Genomic DNA, 16,044 nt, shown 5'->3' on the forward strand with positions numbered 1-16,044 from the left:
TAGAGGCAGCTGGTAATCGTTGCCTCTAATTGGGGATCATATTTAGGTAGGCTTTTGCCCCACCTGCATTTGTGGGATATTGTTTGTGTTAGTGTGGTTGGATACTACGGCCTCACGGTCTGTGTAAGTTTTGTTATTTTGTTTTGTTATTTTGTTTTGTTATTTTGTTTTGTTATTTTGTTTTGTTATTTTCACTTAAATAAATATGTGGAACTATACTCACACTGCACCTTGGTCCGCTCATTTCCAAGAACGTGACAAAATCTGTCATTCTCATTGAAAACAAGTCAGGATGTGTGCTGTTTCTATGGTTCCCATTCTTAAGTTTCAAACAGCTGAAAATACAATTATTTGGGTAATTGAAAATATATTTCACAACGGTTTAGATGGTACAATTATTCTCTACACTATAAATTGTATGTTTTGTTACATAAACTGAAATTAGGCGAACTGTTCTAATTTTAGCAACCAGGAAATGGAGGAGCGATTTTTGCATATTGCACATTTAACAGCTAGCCACTAGAGATAATTAAGTACAAATAGGACATAAGAACTTATTCAAGTTCATGAAAAACAGGCAGATGCTCACAGAGGTGCTTAAAAAAGCATTTAAATAAAGCCTTTGTTGACTTGATGGTAATAAATCTAAGCTTAATATTTTACAAACAGGGAGACCAAAATTATATAATCCAACTTTCCTTCCTCATTTGAATAAATGTAGATAATATATTTATGAATTGCAATCAAGTTTGTTTATGAGAAGCAAAGTAGTCTGAGATTTGTCTTGAGTAAACATGAAGAGGTGTCCCTGGAGATGCCAACCTCTGTACAGACCAGCAGATGCCAACCTGTGTAGACGTCAGCCCTAGGCATTTTCCCTCTCCCTGCTCCATCTTGCTCTCTTTCTTTCTGTCTCTCTCTCGGTCTCTGTCCCTGTCTCTCTCTGTCCCTGTCGCCGTCTTTCTTTCTCCCCCGTCTCTGTCTCAGTCTCTCTCTCTCTCTCCGTCGCTTTCTCCATCTCTCTCTGTCGCTTTCTCCATCTCTCTCTTGCTGACTGCTACTGGGCGTCCTCAACAAGGATTCTCAGCAGGCAAAGGAGCCCCAGACACCTGTGGAACCTGTGTCTCCTATCTGTTTGTAGTCGGATGACTCCTGTCTCCGAACTGGGAGCTTCACACAGGAACAAGCAGCGGGAGTACAAAGTAATAATGCAACATGAAATCAGAATGACTGTTGTCTCAATGGGGGTCCACAAACAACATGGTGCTATGAGCCAATTAAACTAATACTGAGCAACTACCGATTTACCGATAATGTGACTAGAAAACGCTGTATACAACAGCCAACTTTCCTGTGACATAGACATGTCTTATATGGGCAGAAAGCTTAAATGCTTGTTAATCTAACTGCAGTGTCCAATTTACAGTAGCTATTACAGAAAAAATACCATGCTATTGTTTGAGGATAGTGCACAACAACAAAACACTTTTATCACGACAACTGGCTTGATATACAGTTGGGGCTCCTGAGTGGGGCAGCGGTCTAAGGCACTGCATCTCAGTGCTAGAGGCATCACTACAGACTCTGGTTCAAATCCAGGCTGTATCACAACCAGCTGTGATTGGGAGTCCCATAGGGCGGCGCACAGCGTCGTCCGGGTTTGGCCAGTGTAGGCCGCCATTGTAAATAAGAATTTGTTCTTAACTGACTTGCCTAGTTAAATAAAGGTTGAATAAAAAAGAGTTGCAAAGAAAAGCCATATCTCAGGCTGGCCAATAAAAAGAAAAGATTAAGATGGGCAAAAGAACACAGACACTGGACAGAGGAACTCTGCCTAGCAGGCCAGCATCCCGGAGTCGCCTGTTGACATTGAGACTGGTGTTTTGCGGGTACTATTTAATGAAGCTGCAGTTGAGGACTTGTGAGGCGTCTGTTTCTCAAACTAAACACTCTAATATACTTGTCCTCTTGCTCAGTTGTGCACCGGGGCCTCCCACTCCTCTTTCTATTTTGGTTAGGGCCAGTTTGCACTGTTCAGTGAAGGGAGTAGTACAGAGCGTTGTACGAGATCTTCAGTTTCTTGGCAATTTCTTGCATTGAATAGCCTTAATTTCTCAGAACAAGAATAGACTGACGAGTTTCAGAAGAAAGTGCTTTGTTTCTGGCCATTTTGAGCCTGTAATCAAACCCACAAATGCTGATGTCCAGATGCTCAACTAGTCTAAAGAAGGCCAGTTTTATTGCTTCTTTAATCAGACAACAGTTTTCAGCTGTGCTAACATAATTGCAAAAGGGTTTTCTAATGATCAATTAGCCTTTAAAAATGATCAACTTGGATTAGCTAACACAACGTGACATTGGAACACAGGAGTGATGTTTGCTGATAATGGGCCTCTGTACGCCTATGTAGATATTCCACTAAAAATCAGCCATTTCCAGCTACAATAGTCATTTGCAACATTAACAATGTCTAGACTGTACTTCGGATCAATTTGATGTTATTTTAATGGACAAATGGCCCAGCCATCTAGATGTGTATTTTCTGTAGGGAAGCTAATGATCCATCATGTATGACATTCCTGGGAGTGTGTAAACTAAAAAAAAATATTACCATAGCATTTTTGTATGTTCTCTACAATTACTTACTTGAAAATTGACCAATTCGGCACATTTGGGCAAACTCCTGGCAGACTTGATGCAAAATGTTGTGGAGTGAGGTAATTCTGAAACCTTCACACACTGCTGCCATCTTGTGGACAAAATCTATATTACACCTCGGCTCCTATGTTACTGTAGGGCCTTTCTCTTGCATTTCAAAGATGAAAAAGAAAACGCTTGTTTTTTTGTTTGTATTATCTTTTACCAGATCTAATGTGTTATAATCTCCTACATTAATTTCACATTTCCACAAACTTCAAAGTGTTTATTTTCAAATGGTATCAAGAATATGCATATCCTTGCTTCACATCCTGAGCTACAGGCAGTTAGATTTGGGAATTACATTTTAGGCGAAAATTGAAAAAAAGGGTCCGATCCTTAATAAGATGAAGTAGTGTTCTTTTCTCACAAACAAAACCAATATCAATAACAATAACTCCAGCATGCAAAATATTGAAATCTAATGTCGCAAAACTGCATATGTAGGCAAAACTACACCGTAGGTCACGTCAAACTCATTCCGGGCAGAGCCGAGTGTCTGCGGGTTCTCTCCTCCCTTGTGCGTGATCATTAATTAGTGACCTTAATTCATCAAATAACTCCCCTAGCCTGGTTGTCTAGGTCTTAACTGAAAGGAAAAAACAAAAACAAGCAGACACTCTGTCCTCCTCAGAATGAGTTTGACACCCCTGCCGTAGGGGGATATGTTCAGCCGTCTAAATAAATTGTTTTCAACCCATGGAAGACAGGTAATAGTGAACATGTTGCCAAAGAGATGTGGGTCGTGGGATTAATTTTGATGCGCCATTCATTGTCCGTTCCACCTCCGCGGGAGCAGGTTACCACGGTGAACGTACTGCGTGCGGTCAGATTAGCCAGCCACAGTTGTCAGCTGAGATCAGCTCAGCCAGGTCTAGACACAGGCCGCACTGACTGGCCAGACACCACCACGCAGCCTCTCTGCCAACCCCCAGGAGCTCTCTCTCTCTCTCTCTCTCTACCTCTCTCTCTCTACCTCCCTCGCTTTCTGCCAACCCTTCAGGGGCTCTCTGTCCCTCTGTCCCTCTCTCTCTCTCTCTCCCCCTCTCTCCTGTGTATTTTTAGATGTCGCCACCTTGAAGCCATGCAACAGCCACGGCCCAGTCACATCCAATCTGTGTTTCAGATACTATATTTTCCCCAATCAAGGAAACGTGTCCTTTTGGAAAGTACTGGAAAGGCTATTGTGAAGGTTTTCTTCCAGGGGTGAAGGAGAGGACCAAAATGCAGCGTAGCCAGTGCTCAACATGTTTAATTAAACAATAACCATGAACACTTAACAAATAACAAAATAACAAACCGTGAAAACCGAGACAGTCCTATCTGGTGCAGAACAAACACTGAGACAGGAAACAAACACCCACAAAATCCCTACACAAAACAAGCCTCCTATATATGAGTCTCAATCAGAGACAACGACTACCATCTGTCTCTGATTGAGAACCCACACTAGGCTGACATAGAAACAGACAAACTAGACACACAACATAGAATTCCCACCCAGCTCACGTCCTGACCAACTAAACACATACAAAACAACAGAAAACAGGTCAGGAACGTGACAGAACCCCCCCCTCAAGGTGCGAACTCCGGGCGCACCCCTAAAACTCAAGGGGAGGGTCTGGGTGGGCATCTGTCCGCGGTGGCGGCTCCGGCGGTGGACGAGGGCACCACTCCACCATTGTCTTTGTCCACCTCCTTAGCGTCCCTTGAGTGGCGACCCTCGCCCCCGACCATGGTCCAGGAACCTTCACCAACTCCCCTCTACAATAGAGGAGACAACTCAGGACAGAGAGGTAGTTCAGGACAAAGAGGTAGCTCAGGACAGAGAGGTAGCCCAGGACAGAGAGGTAGCTCAGGACAGAGGGACAACTCCGGACTAGTGGCAGCTCATGACTGGAGGGCAGCTCATGACTGGAGGGCAGCTCATGACTGGAGGACAGCTCATGACTGGAGGGCAGCTCATGACTGGAGGGCAGCTCATGACTGGAGGGCAGCTCATGACTGGAGGGCAGCTCATGACTGGAGGGCAGCTCATGACTGGAGGGCAGCTCATGACTGAAGGGCAGCTCATGACTGAAGGGCAGCTCATGACTGAAGGGCAGCTCATGACTGAAGGGCAGCTCATGACTGTAGGGCAGCTCATGACTGTAGGGCAGCTCATGACTGTAGGGCAGCTCTGGCAGCTCCTGACTGGCTGGCGTCTCTGGCAGCTCCTGACTGGCTGGCGTCTCTGGCAGCTCCTGACTGGCTGGCGTCTCTGGCAGCTCCTGACTGGCTGGCGGCTCTGGCGGCTCCTGACTGACGGACGGCTCTAGCGGCTCCTGACTGACGGACGGCTCTAATGGCTCGGGACAGACGGGCGGCTCTAATGGCTCGTGGCAGACGGATGACTCAGATGGCGCTGGGCAGACGGATGGCTCAGACGGCGCTGGGCAGACGGATGGCTCAGATGGCGCTGGGCAGACGGATGGCTCAGATGGCGCTGGGCAGACGGATGGCTCAGACGGCGCTGGGCAGACGGATGGCTCAGACGGCGCTGGGCAGACGGATGGCTCAGACGGCGCTGGGCAGACGGATGGCTCAGACGGCGCTGGGCAGACGGATGGCTCAGACGGCGCTGGGCAGACGGATGGCTCAGACGGCGCTGGGCAGACGGACGGCTCAGACGGCGCTGGGCAGACGGACGGCTCAGACGGCGCTGGGCAGACGGACGGTTCAGACGGCGTTGGGCAGACGGGCAGTTCAGGCGCCGCTGGGCAGACGGGCAGTTCAGGCACCGCTGGGCAGACGGCAGACTCTGGCCGGCTGAGACGCACTATAGGCCTGATGCGTGGTGCCGGAACTGGAGGTACCGGGCTGAGGGCACGCACCTCAGGGCGAGTGCGGGGAGGAGGAACAGGGCTCTGGCGATGCACTGGAAGCCTGGTGCGTGGTGTAGGCACTGGTGGTACTGGGCTGGGGCGGGAAGGTGGCGCCGGATATACCGGACCGTGAAGGAGGACACACGCTCTTGAGCACCGAGCCTCTCCAACCTTACCAGGTTGAATGGTCCCCGTAGCCCTGCCAGTGCGGCGAGGTGGAACAACCCGCACTGGGCTATGCAGGCGAACCGGGGACACCACCTGTAAGGCTGGTGCCATGTACGCCGGCCCGAGGAGACGTACTGGAGGCCAGATACGTTGGGCCGGCTTCATGACATCCAGCTCGATGCCCAACCTAGCCCTCCCAGTGCGGCAAGGTGGAATAGCCCGCACTGGGCTAAGCACGCGTACTGGGGACACCGTGCGCTTTACCGCATAACACGGTGTCTGACCAGTATGACGCCCTCTCACTCCACGGTAAGCCCGGGGAGTTGGCTCAGGTATCCAACCCGGCTTCGCCAAACGCCCCTTTAGCCCCCCCCCAAGAAATTTTTGGGTGAGCCTCTCGGGCTTCCAGCCTCTCTTACGTGCTGCCTCCTCAATCCAGCGCTCCTGGGCTGTGGCTGCCTCCTTCTCCCGAGAGCGGCGATTCTCTCCAACCCTTCCCCAGGGTCCTTTTCCGTCCATGATCTCCCAAGACCATTCCTCCTGTGTCCAGTAGTCCTGTGTACTGGGCCGCTGCTGCTCCCCGTTGCTACGCTGCTTGGTCCGGGTTTGGTGGGTGTTTCTGTGAAGGTTTTCTTCCAGGGGTGAAGGAGAAGACCAAAATGCAGCGTAGCCAGTGCTCAACATGTTTAATTAAACAATAACCATGAACACTTAACAAATAACAAAATAACAAACCGTGAAAACCGAGACAGTCCTATCTGGTGCAGAACAAACACTGAGACAGGAAACAAACACCCACAAAATCCCAACACAAAACAAGCCTCCTATATATGAGTCTCAATCAGAGACAACGACTACCATCTGTCTCTGATTGAGAACCCACACTAGGCTGACATAGAAACAGACAAACTAGACACACAACATAGAATTCCCACCCAGCTCACGTCCTGACCAACTAAACACATACAAAACAACAGAAAACAGGTCAGGAACGTGACAGCTATCAACAATATTAAACAAACTTTTTTTTTTGCAAAAAATACTGAAAACATCACAACTCACACCTGCTGTTACAGTCAATAGAGAATGACAGTGGATCATGTGAGTGCATAGGATGAGCATCGAGGGATAACATTATGGTAACCATAGCCTTAGGCAAGGTGATAAAATGCACAGAAAGGCAGAACTTTTCTGCCAACTTATAATGAGATCAGCCACTGGGATGGGTTCTGTGTGGAGTAGTAGAGGAGCTGAAGACTGAAAACTGTAATACCACAGAGAGTTACTGAGCAGATGCACTGGAGAGAGAGAGAGATACTACTGTACACAGTTTATTTTTGGGTTCTCTCGCTCTCTGGGATACTTCAATCTCTTTCACCGCTGAAACCGGATCCCTCTCCTCTCCTCCCCTGGAACTATATCCTGCTACGGCCCATGAAGGGTTGATTTAAACACCACTAATTAAATAGTGTGAGGCTCTGAGGAGATATTCAATCAGCCCAAAAGTCTTCCCCTGTCTCTAATTGCATCCTCTTTAATGGCTTCTGCATTGAGTTACAGGACCAGGAGTTAAGGAGGAGATTTTAACTGTCCTTCGGGGGCCATGTATCTATTAGTAACCAATGCCGCTAGGCTGATCCAGTACAAAACAGATGGATATGGCCATGGCAGTCTTCTCTTTCTCTCTTGTGATTTGCTGCCGTTTATTGTCTGTGACTGGATTGGCTGCAGACTGAGCATGTCAGCTTGTTAGAGCAGTGTAGTAAACTGGCTGTTATGGGCTTGCATCCCGATTGGCACCCTATTCAAGCCCATGGGGGTCTTGTCAAAAAGTAGTGCACTAGGGAATATGGTGCCATTCGGGCTCTATCCATAGTGTCTGTGGACAGGACTCCAGTTGAGGTTGAGTGAAAGGGATTTCTGCTTAGGAGACAATGCAAACTAACAGACTAATGACGCTGACTCATTGGAAATAGGTTGCCATTTGGAACTCAGCCTGAGTATTTACAATCACTATATCATTGTCACTAAGCAACCAGATATGGAGTGGCGTTGGCTTGTGACTCAAACTACAGATAATGAGTCTCGGAGATGGAGCATCAATCAGTTTCTCTCAGCCTTGAACATCCCACGACAGAGCGAGTTTTGTAATGTCTGATAACGCCACAGCCTGCTGATATCATCATAATCCAGTCAAAAATAGATGAGACAAATAATTGAATGCTCTTTCATTTTGTGGAGAAGAGATAATTTGGGTGAAAAGCAAAGCAGCTTTGACAGCAAATGAGACGGGAATACATGCACATTTCATACAGTATGTTACTACCTGGGAAAAAAAGTGTGAGCAGTTGCTTAGCAATTGAAACACGAAGAGAGTGAATTAAGGAATTCTAAGATTGTTTTTGAAAAGAGTTCTTCATTGTTGTCATTTACTTTCTTAGAAAGGATGCGGTGTGTGAGCAGTCATGCTCACTTATTGGTTCAGGGAGTGCAGGGATAATGGATTTTATTAAACTGCTCATTTAGCCGAGGTTGAAGATGATGGAAAGCCTAAAAAATGGGAATGGCATTAGTAGGTTTGGGGAGGAGACTAGAAGAGCATGTTGCCACTGTAGTCCGTTCACCCCACCTACTCTTTCCAACTAGGTGCCCTTCTTTTGGCCAAGGGCCCATAGGACTATGGTGAAAAGTAGTGCACTAAATAGGGAATAGTGTGCCATCCATTTGGGACACAACCCAATACATTACTCACTGATAAAGCACTTCCCATCGACGTAAACACATCCCTCCCTCATGGATCTGATTTCGTTCATCTGATTTCGTTCAAGTGATTATAAGATAACCATCTATTATACATTTCAGACAATACATTACAAACCCAGCACAAAGCCCAGCTTGAACTAAACTGGATGACACAGACCAGCAACCTCTCTTCCCATGAAATTAGCTGTGATCGCTGGACAAGTGCAGTTCTTCTGGTCTGGTGTGTTGCTCAGCGACACCGCTGTATCCAGCACCACGGACGCTGAGCATGAGAACACAACAGAACACAACAGCTGTTGGGAAGTGACCAATGATATAGCTTCCCCTGCTAACACAGAGAGTACAGAGCACACACTTACTCTAGAGGACGGCGACCCATAATAGACAACAGTTTTGGAGCTTTGATCTTAAAAGCAGATGAAAAGGTAAAATAGGGCCTTAGAGAAAATAAATAATTGCCTCAGCTACCTCCAGCAGCCTATTCCCCAGTTGCCATTTTTGGAAGCTGTTTATTTTTTGCAGTCTGTTCATGTAGGGAAATGAATAAATACTAATCCCCCTATCGAGGACTGCATGCCCGCTGCAGTGGGTAATACAGTAATACATTTTACTGGTCTGGCAGTTATATTTTCAAATATAACTCGGGTGTTATGATATTTATGTAAACGCGTAGTCATCAATGAGAGCTGGCCATGTGAGAAATCCAAGGGCAACGTTATTGCTATTTTTCACGGAATATAGGACATGTTTTTACCTTGAGCATTGGAGCTGGACCATCAAGGAAGGCATCTCAACTAGTTGAATTTCCATGTAAATGGTCAATAAAGTTATTGTATCGTAAAGTATAGTATCGTAGCTATATAGGACTCAAAGTCAAAATGGGATAACTAATAGAACGTCTGCCATCAAGTTACAATGTCACGTTGGCATTGGTATAAAGGGTCGGGAGACAGACACAGGAATACGTTATAGGTTTTTAAATTTCTTTACCCAAATTACAGCGTGCCGTGTACAGGCACGGGGACGAAGACCAAACAAACACGTATACCAAACACAGGGGTTGAGACCTAAAAAAAGAGCGAGGAGTACCTCAAATAAATAACACAATCGCACAATGATTATCACACAGGGCGAGACCCGTAATCATCTGCACAATACACGCGGCACGAAAGCCAAAACACACAGCACAGGTACTCACACGACCAACGGACATTGGAACAATAATCGACTGGACAATGGTGAACAAAGGGCACACTTATACAATAACTAATCAAATGGGAATAGGGACCAGGTGTGCGTAATGACAGTTCCGGAGTGATCGGTGACATACAATTACAAATGGTTTCAAAAAGCATCTGTAAGGAATGGTAGTAATAGCTCTCTGTGAACATGGAAAACACATGAAACCAACAGCACAATGTCCAGATCAAACAATCCCTAGCGGTTTCTAATTTGGCCTCTAAACCCAGGTTTGCAGGCTGGCTTCTGTACAGTGTCTTCCTGTGATGAGGACTAATCAACAGCTCTGAGGTAAGAGGGGGAGAAGAGAGGAGCAGGGCAGGCAGAGGGAGAGGAGGGGGATAGAGAGAGAGGGGGGAAGACAGGGAGAGACAAAAAGGGAGCGAGAGAGAGGAAGAGGTGAGACAGGCAGAGCGACGGAGGGAGAGAAGGGGTGAGAGAGGGTCCCGTGTGGCTCACTTGGTAAAGCATGGCACTTGTAACGGCAGGGTTGTGGGTTCGATTCCCAAGGGGGAATGTATGCACTCATTGCTGTAAATTGCTGTGGATAAGAACGTCTGCTAAATGACTCAAATGTAGCGAGAGGAGGGATAGAGCTCTCTCCCCAGACAAGTCCTTATCAGATCCAGAGGAGGAGATCTTCTTTACTGATAACTGGCAAACTGAGACTAATCACAGCTGAGACCTGAGTCTGAGGCTACTCTCCTGATTGATCTACTCACTCTAACTGAGACATGCAATATGGCTCTGTTCTTCACTGATCTACACAATCCCAATCTGACACTACTGCGACGGTTCTACTCTTTCTCTCCCCCCCTCCCCTGCCGCTGTCTCCCCACAACACCAATGAATCTCAACTCCAAAAGCCAAGCATACACACGTTGATATGATAATATTATATAAACCCTTTTCTCACAAAAGAAGGATGTAACTGTGAATGTGCAGAATGCTGATAAAACACAAATGCTGCAGGTTTTATCCTAATGCAGAACAGAATGCCCACCTGCAAATAGCTTAACAACTGTATGTCTCGGTCTCTTCTTCTTTGCTCAGTGATTCAGCATAGATAGAAGCATAGGTGCTAGCTAGCACAAACCCACACAGCCACCACCCATTTCCCCTGTACTTTCTCTCAGGCAAGAAGGAAGAGCTTAAGCACACGCCAAACACGTATTGACCAGGGGCTGACAGCAGAACATAATTGCAACTGTCAAAAATGGCATGTACTCTGATTTACATGGGAGAGGTGATGTTCCTCCCTTTCTCTCAATGTGCTATTTTCACTTGACGGAAAGCTACTCTGCTTCCTCTGGCATCCTAGACCTGCGGCTTTCACTTTCACTTCCACCACGTTGGTTCAGTTCAGCCAACCAGAAATGTGTTGCTACTTATCTATTCACCATTCTGACAGGAGGCAAGAGGGTCAAGACATAGTGGTAGGAATCAATAACAGGAGGGCCCAGAGCAAAAGTTGACCACTCCTGTGACTGTGAGTGAGTGCAGCCAGAGATGAGACAAGATGAGTCTGTATCTATAGGGCCGTGCTATTTGCAAAAATGTTGCACACAAAAAAAAAAAGTACGGTACCATTGTAGAAGTGTGAACACACATACAGTGAGATGTATCATTTACAGTAGTAGTGGCTGCTGTACTCACATTGTCTGTTCGGAGTTTCTTTGCTGGGCAGCCTCCATCCACGGGATGTAGCATGTAATACAGCCGCACTTTATTGGCATGTTTCCGACTCTAGAAGGAAAAAAGGGGGGGGGGGAGACCCCCCCCAAAGGTTTTAATTATGGAATGAATTGCACATGTACATTCTGATACATTTTCTTATTATTGTTATGCCATTGAACGTCTCCCAGAGTGCCATATTGGGCATCTGGGAAGTGGATGGTGAGATTGTATTATGAAAAAAATTATACTGCAGACGGCTGCTTCTTGTCTGACACTGGGGCTGCGTCCCAAAGGGCATATAGTGGACTAATTTTGACGAGACTGGTAAAAAAAATGGTGCCATTTGGGACGCAGCCCATTTCAAACACTAGATCCAATTAATAATTACTTCAGCTTCCATTAAAGGTGCAAGAGGCCCTCATCACATCCCTAACTCATCTATCCCTCGGCTTGGAAAGCAGACAGACAGACAGAGCTGCTTTTGGGCTGGGGTAGGGATGGAGGGATAGAAGGAAGACAAAAGAGAGTTAGGACAAGAGGGAGCTGCCAGCTCTTAAAAATTCAAGAAAGAGTCAAAGATGGGGGTGAGGAGCACCAGTGAAGTGTTCAATGAAGGAATTCCTTTATAAACCTTTCATTTTATCTCGAAAAGAGAGGAATAGATTTACCATTCTTCTCTGACGAGGCGTGATGCCAATGGACGAGCACTCATGCAGTGCGAGCGACAGACAGACAGACAGACAGACAGACAGACAGACAGACAGACAGACAGACAGACAGACAGACAGACAGACAGACAGACAGACAGACAGACAGACAGACAGACAGACAGACAGACAGACAGACAGACAGACAGACAGACAGACAGACAGACAGACGGCTCCCAGGTTGTCCTCACAGAGACACAGGCAGCATCCCAAATTGCATCCTATTCCCTATGTAGTGCAATACTTTCGACCAGGGCCCAAGGCTCTAGTCCAAAGTTGTGCAATATATGGATTAGGGTGGCATTCGGGACTGAGTCACAGACCCATATTGTCAGCTCAGATGGGGGAGATTGATCCCAAGAAATCTATTTGTCTTTTTTGCCTTTCTTATTTCTGCCTGGGCTGTGGCACCATGAGCCTATTGCACTGTGAAAAGGGCTCTAGCTGAGAAAGAAACTATCAGGTATTATATTAGTGGCAGGGGGAAGGTTATTGCGGCTCAAACAGACAACAATAAGGGAATGAAACAATCATGCAGGAGCTCTCACTCATCCAATCTCTCAGTAAGTGTGCTCTCAAAGCATTCCTTTGATAGTCTTTTTATTTATATTATGAGAGTGACACCAGGGGAATTGCTACAGAGGGGCGGCAGGTAGCCTAGTGGTTAGAGCGTTGGGCCAGTAACCGAATGGCTGCTGGATTGAATCCCTGAGCTGACAAGGTAAAAATCTGTCATTCTGCCCCTGAACAAGGCAGTTAACCAACTGTTCCCCGGTAGCCCGTCATTGTAAATAAGAATTTGTTCTTAACTGACTTACATAGTTAAATAAAAAAATACATTCAACAGCTAAATGCATCAGGTGCACATTAAGAATGTTACAAATAATCCACTCATGTCAATTTTATTCAAAAGCCAATAGAATATAAATAGAACATTCAGATAACTTGCACCGTCCCACCTGCCACAGCAAACAAGTATGTACACATACTGTACATCTATAGTGTATTGCCAAGAAACTCCATAATGCTCAACAACTTCAAACATAGACTCTGACCTGTCCAATGAGCCAAATGTCTTAAAGAATTCCACAGTTACCAAAGTGCCCTCACAATCTTACCAAAGATGGCTTAGTATTAAGATATGTAGAAACTGCTTCTTCAATAGAAATCCCTGATCACGCTTGAAGGCGATGTCATTGAGACGTTAGCTAGCTAAGCTCATGCGAAGGAACACGTCATCAGGTCTAATGGTCGTGTCGCGTGAACTGCACATATGCAGGCCGTCAAAACAAAGGCACTTGTTTTTGACGAAAATTAAAAATTGCAAACACACACACACACACACACACACACACACACACACACACACACACACACACACACACACACACACACACACACACACACACACACACACACACACACACACACATTTCAGTAAAATAAAATATCATGCTTACAATTATTGTCAATCTCATAGCACATGATGATGGGGCTTGGTGTTGAAATCATAATCCAATGACTCAGTTAGTTCTCTTTCAAAGGAGAGATGTGGCAGAGCTTTACAATACCAAAGTAGAGTGCATTCAACTGAATACATGCATTTTCTGTACAATATTTACTGCCATATTCACACATATAAAAAAAAAATGTGATAACATGGACCATCACACTATTGAATTTGATATTGTAGGGCCATGGGCATATCTGAAACAAATCTGTAAAAATGATATGATGAAGCTTTTGAATCTGGCCTTATAAATAACACAAAGATATGTCAAATCAGGTAATGCCAAATGTAAGTCTGCTTTCAAATGATTGAAATGCATTATGGATAATTCAGGAAAGCAGAAAGAAAATCATCAGGCAATCATTTTGTTTTTCATCTTTCTTAGAACAGAATACATGTTCCTGAGAGTTTTAGCTTAGCTTGGGATAAGTCTAGTCTACACCTGTTGTTTTTCAAAGCATGTGACAAATACAATTTGATTTGATTTAAATTGAGAAGCTCAATTCATTTCCCCAGTCATTCTATGCAGAAGTCCCATATATGTTCCTGGGAGTCTTAGCTTTCATTTGTGGGGTCATAATAGCTAATAGCCTAAACCGTTCACACCCAAGAGACAAATTCAAAGGAAGAAAACAAACTGTCAATGTTGTCTTTATTGATAACTCTGACACTTTTTGGAAAGAAAAAATATTATACAAAGAAGTTGGAATTCACCCAAACTATCTCGGGGCTTATACATTGCAAGGCCATTTTAAGGCTGCTCTGAGAGACTGACTGGTATAGAACCTGCACTCTACCCAGGTTATCCCAACCACCATCACACATCAAACTGTTTCTGATGTTAAATACTCTAGTCAAGTCAAGGAAATCTGTATTATCCCTGTCTTAATTTCAATAGTATTTAAACAGCCACAGAGTAGATGCAGCCGCAGGCCCATCAGGGCACGCTTTGATAACTTAATTTATATTCCTATGAAATCTCCTGACTTACTTAATGTTCAAGTTTATAACGACCTGGTTAGGGTAAATATGGACACCCCTGCTGTTTTGAAGTCTCATAAAGGGCTGGGTTTGTTACATTTAAATGTGCAAAGTATTGACGTCAAAGATGGACTTCGATATCTGGATGCATGACACAAACACAGACATTTTTGTTTTATCAGAGACTTGATTAAATGATTCGATCATGGATAAGGACATTGACATTGCTAATTACAATTTATTTTAGATGTAACGGGCAGAGAAAAGGGGGCGACGTACAGTACCAGTCAAAAGTTTGGACAAAACTACTTATTCAAGGGTTTTTCTTTATTTTTAATATGTTCTACATTGTAGAATAATTGTGAAGAGATCAAACTATGAAATAACACATATGGAATCATGGATGTAGTAACCAAAAAAGTGTCATACAAATGAAAATACATTTTATATTTGAGATTCTTCAAAGTAGCCACCCTTAGCAGCAGTGTATGTGCAACGTTTTAGACTGATCCAATGAACCATTGCATTTCTGTTCAAACTGTTGTATCAAGACTGCCCAAATGTGCCTAATTTGTTTATTAATAACTTTTCATGTTCAAAATTGTGCACTCTCCTCAAACAATAGCATTGTATTCTTTCACTGTAATAGCTATTGTAAATTGGACAGCGCAGTTAGATTAACAAAAATGTAAGGTTTCTGCCAATATCAGATATGTCTATGTCCTGGGAAATGTTGTTATTACTTACAACCTCATGCTAATCGCATTAGCCTACATTAGCTCAACCGCCCCGTGGACAGGACACCGATCCCAAAGAAGTTTTAACTACCTTGCAGAAAGCCTTGTTTGAAACTGAAGTTGATACTAAATACTGGTAAAACCAAGTAAATGTAATAATCATGTAATAATAATTGATGATTTGTGCATAAGTATGTTAGATGGTGCCCCCATTGATCGTGTCCCCACCTATAAATATCTGGGCATCTGGATTGCCGAAAAGCTATCTTTTAAAAAGCATGTTGGCGAGTTAATCAAGAAATTAAGAATAAAGTTGGCCTTCTTCTATAGGAATTGGGCTTGCCTTTCATTAAATAGTAGAAAACAGATCATTCAGTCTACATTCATTCCTGTTATAGATTATGGCAATATTATATACATGAATGCAGATACCAGTGTTTTGAAGCCCTTGGACACAATTTATCATAGCACACTTCGTTGTATAACATCTGACAGTTTTGATACTCACCAGTGCATCCTTTATCATAAAGTTGGTTGGACCTCGCTAAAAACACGTAGGTCACTTCATTATTCTGTTTTTGTTTATAAAGCCTTACTCAATAAAGTACCAATTTACTTAACATCATTGTTGAAATATAGAAACTCGGATTATGACACTAGATCACAGGGTTGATTAATGCTGGAGACTCTACGGTTATCCA

At 44.6% G+C, this 16,044-nt stretch overlaps 1 protein-coding gene across 1 annotated transcript in view; it reads right to left on the reverse strand.

Moving 5' to 3' along the window:
- zmat4a (zinc finger, matrin-type 4a) overlaps positions 1–16,044 on the reverse strand; it is a 100,093-nt gene that overhangs the window by 59,428 nt on the left and 24,621 nt on the right. The window contains exon 2 of the mRNA XM_038998365.1: positions 11,388–11,477. Within this exon, the coding sequence (XP_038854293.1) occupies positions 11,388–11,477 (90 nt within the window). The remainder of the gene's footprint in view (positions 1–11,387; positions 11,478–16,044) is intronic.

Source organism: Salvelinus namaycush, chromosome 1, assembly GCF_016432855.1.
Source record: "Salvelinus namaycush isolate Seneca chromosome 1, SaNama_1.0, whole genome shotgun sequence".
NCBI lineage: Eukaryota > Metazoa > Chordata > Actinopteri > Salmoniformes > Salmonidae > Salvelinus > Salvelinus namaycush.